General features: G+C 49.1%; 1 protein-coding gene across 2 annotated transcripts in view; it reads right to left on the reverse strand.

Annotated features, from left to right (window-relative positions):
- SORL1 (sortilin related receptor 1) overlaps window positions 1-6,094 on the reverse strand; it is a 97,117-nt gene extending 91,023 nt beyond the window's left edge. For both annotated transcript variants that reach the window (XM_054005433.1, XM_054005431.1), the window contains exon 1: window positions 5,629-6,094. In XM_054005433.1, the coding sequence (XP_053861408.1) occupies window positions 5,629-5,916 (288 nt within the window). In that variant the 5' untranslated portion in view covers window positions 5,917-6,094. The remainder of the gene's footprint in view (window positions 1-5,628) is intronic.
- Window positions 6,095-6,294: the final 200 nt, after the last annotated feature.

Raw genomic sequence — 6,294 nt, forward strand, 5'->3', positions numbered from 1 at the left:
TTTTTTTTTTTTTTTTTGGATGTGGGGTGCAGGTGGACTCGAATGATTTCTCTCGCCTGCCTTGGCAAATTAACACCTTTAAGACCCAGATTTAGTTTTTGTAGGGACCTACTACATGTAGGCTGCAGTAGGGCTCAGTACACTAGGTATTATGCAAACACAAGGAAGAGACAGTCCCCCAAAGAACACGCAGTAAGAGGAAAGGTTACTAAGGGGACAATAGGCCTACAGTTTTAGTGACGTGTCTTTTGTTTAACGTAAATGCTAAAGGACTTTGCAGACCCCTTTGGGGACGATGCTCCATGCATAGCCCTGGAGTGGGAATAGAGGCTGCTGTTATTGGCAGAGTGAAGAGGGCTGGAGCACTAGCACAAGGGATGTAGTAAGGTCGTCTTTAAGGGGCAGAATTACACAGGGCCTTGACACCAACAGCAAGAGTCTGAACTTGATGTGGTGGAAAAAGCCAGTGGCTGGTTTCCAAAGGGGTTTAACATGGGGTCAGTGAGCAAGATAGATACTTTTCAGTGCGCTTTTTTTATCTGAACTGGAGTGGGGAGGATGGCATGGTTGTCAGAAGCCGCTGCGGAGGAGGCTGCTAAAACTGAGGCAGGGGATGAGGCCTAGATGAGAGAGGTCTATGTGTGGACAAAGCAGGGTCAAATCTTCACACACAGCTTCATCGCTTTAAACTAGGAGCAAGGCTGTAGAAATTCCACTAGTTAACGTGCCCATTTCCTTTGTTTCCTTCAGAGTTGGGAGACAGCCATTGAGATCTCACTTGTGCCGATTCATCGGTTCCTCTTCCAAGCTGGCTACGGCACGAAGCGGATTCAGATACTGAATTCCACGGTGGTGGAGGAAAGCTAGTCCAGAGAAGAGGTAAGCAATGACAGTGGGGATTTCTCTGTTCTCCCCCCGGCATCCACAATAATACACACTAGGAATGGAATTCCCCTAGAGAGCATGTGATTCACATCTGGGGTGTCCCGGGAAATTTATTTCAGATGGCTGGAATGTACTCTGGACGCCAACAGAGATCTGTGACAGCGTGCTGCGAATGGCTCTCGGGATTTTCTGGGTGCAAGGGTGCTATAGATGTAAGGAAGCAAGAGTTAAAAGCACTGGAATTGTTAGACTGGAAAGGAGCAGCTGCGGGCAGGTTAACAACTAATGTCTTGAGTCCAACCACTTGATGATGCCTTCAGCAGGGAAGGGGCTATCTACAGGCACCCAAGTTGCTGATGCACCCCCAGCAGTGCAGGCATAGAAAGAGCAGTCTTCAGAACTGTAGGCAGGTCTCGCCAGGCTGCGTGGAGCTCTGAGTGGAACCCAGGGTTGTGCTGTGTTGATTCGTCTCAACTGCGCCCATGAGCAAAAACCATTCTTATCTTGAAACTGAGTCTCCTGAGTGGAGCTCACAGCTTGTGGGGCTGAAACACAGCGCCCGATGCCTTAGAAATAAGCAAGAGACAGATGGCGCAAAGGAAAGACATATGGCCCCCGATAATCTAACTTGGAGCACGGCACTATGTTAAATATGTCGTACGTCTTAGACACAGGGCCTGACTTCCAGAGGCGCTGAGCACCTGTAGCTCCTACTGAGTTAAGCTCAAGTTATGGGTGCTCGGTGCTTCTGCAAACTGGCTACCGGAAACCATCCAGGGAACTGTTGCTTATTGCAGTGGGAGAGAAAAGGAACTTCATCATTCTTAAGCTTGCACGTTAAGCCAAGTAAAGCTGAAAGGGAAAGGGCAGCAAGGACGGGAAACGATCTTGTCAGCTCTCTGGAGCAGGGATAGATCTTAAAGCACCTCGCACTAGGTAAGCTATATCCCCTTCTCATAGAGCCCCCAATTTTAGGTCTTTCCTTTCCTGTCTCTGGCTCCCTGATGATCCGCAGACACACAACTAGGAGCCAGGGACTCTACAAACCCTTAACTGCAGCATTCCCTTTGAGGTAGGAAGTACTGACCCCTAGTTACAGATCGGGAAAACCAAAGGATTAGCGATTTGTCCAAGATTTTGCAGCCAGGATTAGGTTTGTAAAGATCCCTGAAGAGCTGAGAAGTGCTTAGTATGGCACTTTCGTTCGGGTTCTCTATCTCCTATTTGGAGAGGGCTGAGTGGGGAGGGAGACACACAGAGCTGGACTTCTTGTTTCTCCAATAAGATGGGTATATGAGAGCTGATGTGACTACTAGCAAAGGCCCCAGATCATGTGTCTGTCAGGTTGGGCTTTTAGTCAATGTATCCCCCAAGAATCACGCTGCCCATCTGCTTTTGCTCAAGTCAAAAGGAACCAATGGACAAACGAATCTTAGCAAGACCTTATTGCTGGATGAGCCTGCATGAGATTTTGCTAGATATGCAGTTGTCAGAAGGTACTGATTAATCCAAAGTATTCCAACTCAACTGGAGTCTAAAGTTGATGCTGACCCTTTTTAAAATTGCCCTTCTGTCTGAATCTTTTCCTGCTATTGTTACGAGAAACACCTATGACTAAGGGAGAGGTAATTCCTTTAAGTTGGTGCATTTGACAGTACTTCAGGGGTAGCCAGTTCTACAATGTCCCTTGCCTAATCACTAAGCAAGTCCTTTCCCTCTGTTTGGGTAAATAACAGGGGGCAGAACACTTTAAAAAAGATGGTACTGGAAACTTCTTTCTGAAACGAAGTTTCAAACTGACATTCTCAGTTTGATATCTGGAACCTGGGCCTTAGATTTCTCATAGCCTGTTCTGCGGTAGAGGAAGGACAAGAGGTTAAATCTCAAGCCTCAAAACTGTGTATCATGCTGTTAGCAAGAGTGACTCAGTTCTCCAGGGAAAGCGCTCTTTGAAAATTAAAGGCAACAAGAAAAGGCCAAATAAAGTGGAACTTTGATGTTTAACTCCTACTGTTCCTATTTGTCCTGGTCTGGTTGGTACTGGAATGACTGTGGTCGGTTTTACACCATCTCTGACGTCGCAGACTGCTGCCAAAACTTTCCACCTGAGCGGTTCAGGAGAGTTGAATGAAAGCCACTGGAGGCTGAGTGGGAATTGATAGAACAGTGGTACCAAAAGCGAGAGACCGTGTCAGGTTCTCCCAAAATGACCTCATTATGCTCTCTTAAATTCAGTAAGTGTCAGGGAAGCCAACAAGCATCGTTTCAGATGTGTAGGAACTGCTCTCTTCAGAGCAACGAAACCAGACGTTGGGGGGAATGACCTCGGAGCAGCCTTTCCCCAACCTGCTCTTTTCCTGCTTTTACTGTGCCAGAGAGTCTATATCCCCTATTTCAAATGGGATGAATCAGTAGATCCCATTCCACATCTTGCCTCTTTCCCAGATTCTCCCTTCAGAATATCAGCAAAAAATCTGTAAGATGGGATGAACTAAAATGGCATTAAGTGCCAGACTGTGTGGGGAAAACAAGACTTTTTTAATATGGCAAAACCCAGACCCAAGCATGAAGCAATACATTGCTCAATGAGGGCTAGTTACACTTCCCCTGAGCAACCTTTAGCTAACGCAGGGGGTTCAGAACCAAGTCCAAGAAAGGGCCATCGCTTGAATAACTGAATGGAGGGAGGCCTACACTTTTGTAAATTGGACAAGCTGCTATGTTAGTGTCAGGGCTGCCTCTAGCAGGCAGCAAGCAAGCTACAATGCAACACTCCTTCCCTGTCCCTGCTTAAAGTGACCCCCTGCTGCAATTCTCAAAAAGGGTTTCCGCGATCTGTTGTCAATGCAGTGAAACTTGTTCAGTATCAAAACTGGAGCAAGGCGACTACAGTGAAACACTTCCACTTTCCAATCTCCACACCGCTCTTTCTCAACACTATTCAGAAACAAGCCTGCCCCTCCTCCCACCCGGCATTGATGGAAGGCAGAGCCTCTATGTGTTGCATGGTGGCTTCTGAAACACTCATAAAATGCAGCTTTAGGATGCAATTTCTTTTATGGAAGAAGGGTGGGATGATAAGTGGAGTACTAAGTGCAAATCACTCATCCACATAATACAAAGCACAGCTAAAATGTATGTTCAGTCTCAATAAAATACCTCTAGCCCATCAAGATGTGCATTTATAGTTACATAGGCAGTGTGTGATTTCCCCTGAAATCCTCTTTCCCCTTCTTCGGTCCCAGAGAAGGGACCTACCTTGTTCTAGGAAGATCATTCTGTAGGGGATGCTACCCTCTTTTAGAGGGGCATGGTCTTCTATATTTATCTGTTGCTAACATTTAGATGACTAAAATCGAAAGGTTCTCTTTCAAGCTCTGCTGCTACATGTAACTAAAGCAGTCTCTAGTCGAATGCACTTTGTGCCAGCGAAGTGATGTGGGCTACAAGCTGCAAGGGGAGGCATGTTTGTGTCCAAAATCTGTCATCAGTTTCTCAAAGCTGTCATTTCAGGACACCTACTAGGCTGAGTAACTTTCAGCACCCAAACTTTCAGCCTATAACTGCCTGCCCATGTCCCGTCTACAGGAAAAGGCCACCCACGCCTTTTTGCTCAAGGCAAAAGGTATATGTTTAATATACAAAATGGGACTGGACACAACTTTAGCGGGAGTGGAAGTCATTTGCACTGCACTAAGCGTCCGAACAGAGTCTGTGCAGTTGATTTCAAACTACTTACAATTTACAGGCTGAAATTTGATGTTTTTAATTGATTTGTTTACATGTGAGCAATGCAATGTCACCTTGGTGTTGTCAATACTACAAACCTACCACGGAGCTCCCTGAATTTATTCACCAAGCCTATTGTTTTATTAGCAACATCAGGGTTTTTTAAGAAGCTCCTCAACAGGAAGTTTGATTACTTGATAATAAGACGCACTAACTGAGGAAGCCACCTGCACTATTTCTGATTGTTTACAAGATAACCTAACCTCTGTATGGCAGCGGACAATTTACCCTTCCAGTTGCAGCACCCAGAGCCACCCCCAAGTAAAACGGTTCAGAGTTGCAATTTAAATTATCTGATAAGGGGGTACATGCAGGGTGATTTTAATATTAGTCAATTCTAAGCAGAACAGTGTTTACGCCCTTGCACTGGAATGATGCAATGCTCCCTTCTGCTTGGTTTGATTTTAGCTACCCAATATTAAAATAACCACTTCTGAGTTCTCCAACCAGGGAGCGATGAATCACGTCACTTAGCTCTAACGGGACCTGTGCGTGACCTGGGCTACCTTTCCTGAAAAAAATGGGAGGAGAGCCCCGGGAATGTGCACGGAGGTTCTGGTGCTTTGGGGGGTGGGAGAGGTGGAAGAGCACAAATGCAAGGTGCTCCGGTCATATTTAAAGTGAGTGCGTGCCAACGGGCGGGGGGGGGGGGAGAGGAATTACTGCATGCATTGCTTTCAACAACCCCCTAGATAAGGGGCACACTGCACAGAGCGACAGCGCTCCTAGCAGTCCCTTTGCAATTGGAGGGGAAACGTGATGCAAGGAACCAGTGCCACTGGGAGCTGGGATGGCAAGGCGTGCACACAACAACATGCCCCTAATTGCAAGCGATGCTCCCTTTTCACAATTGGGGGGGGGGTTTCCTGTGGCAGGGCACGCCTGCAATCTGGGGTCCTGCGAGGGCACCACTGCACGGCAAAGGGAGTCGGAGGGTGTTGCCAAGCTACTCACCTGTCCATACACCTTAATGGGCTCTTGCGGCTGCGGCAGCTCCGCGGCGCTCCTCTTCCTCCGCGACTGGAGCCTCTCGCTTGCCCTGCCCGTCCCTCTGTCACCCAGGCTCAGCGCTTCTCCTTGGAGCAGCGCGAAGCCCCGGTCCTGAGGCCGGGGTGCAGCCCCCCCGTGCAGCAGCAGGGTGCTGGCGGCGGCGGCAGCCGGATACGGGGTCCATGCAAGCAGCAGCAGCAGGGCTGCCAGGCAGGGTCGTCTCAGCTCCCCACAGCTGCTCCCTGTCGCCATGTTCCTCCTCCTCCCGGGTGCTGGTGGGGCTGCTGCAAAGTGGGGCGCCGCCGCCAGGAGAGAATGTGCAATAGGAAGGGGGAGGCGGGAGGGACGAGGGAGCAACAGCGGCGGCTGCCTGCGCCCTGCTGCCGCCGGGCTGGCGCGAGCCGCTCCCGGGGTCTGCACGCGCTGCTCCGGGTGCTGCGCGGTGCCCCTTGCACCGTGCGTGTGGCTGCGGGGGGAGGGGGGGCCGGGAAGCGCCGCCCGAGCTCGCTCGCACCGGCAGTGTGGGTGCAACTTGCAAGTCACGTGTATTATCCACACTCTCTCTTTAAGCTTCTTTGCTTCCTCTCTTGACCCAAAGGAAGTAGGGCAGCCCCAGAAGCAAATGCCCTT

This window comes from Malaclemys terrapin, chromosome 15, assembly GCF_027887155.1.
Source record: "Malaclemys terrapin pileata isolate rMalTer1 chromosome 15, rMalTer1.hap1, whole genome shotgun sequence".
Classification (NCBI taxonomy): Eukaryota; Metazoa; Chordata; order Testudines; family Emydidae; genus Malaclemys; species Malaclemys terrapin.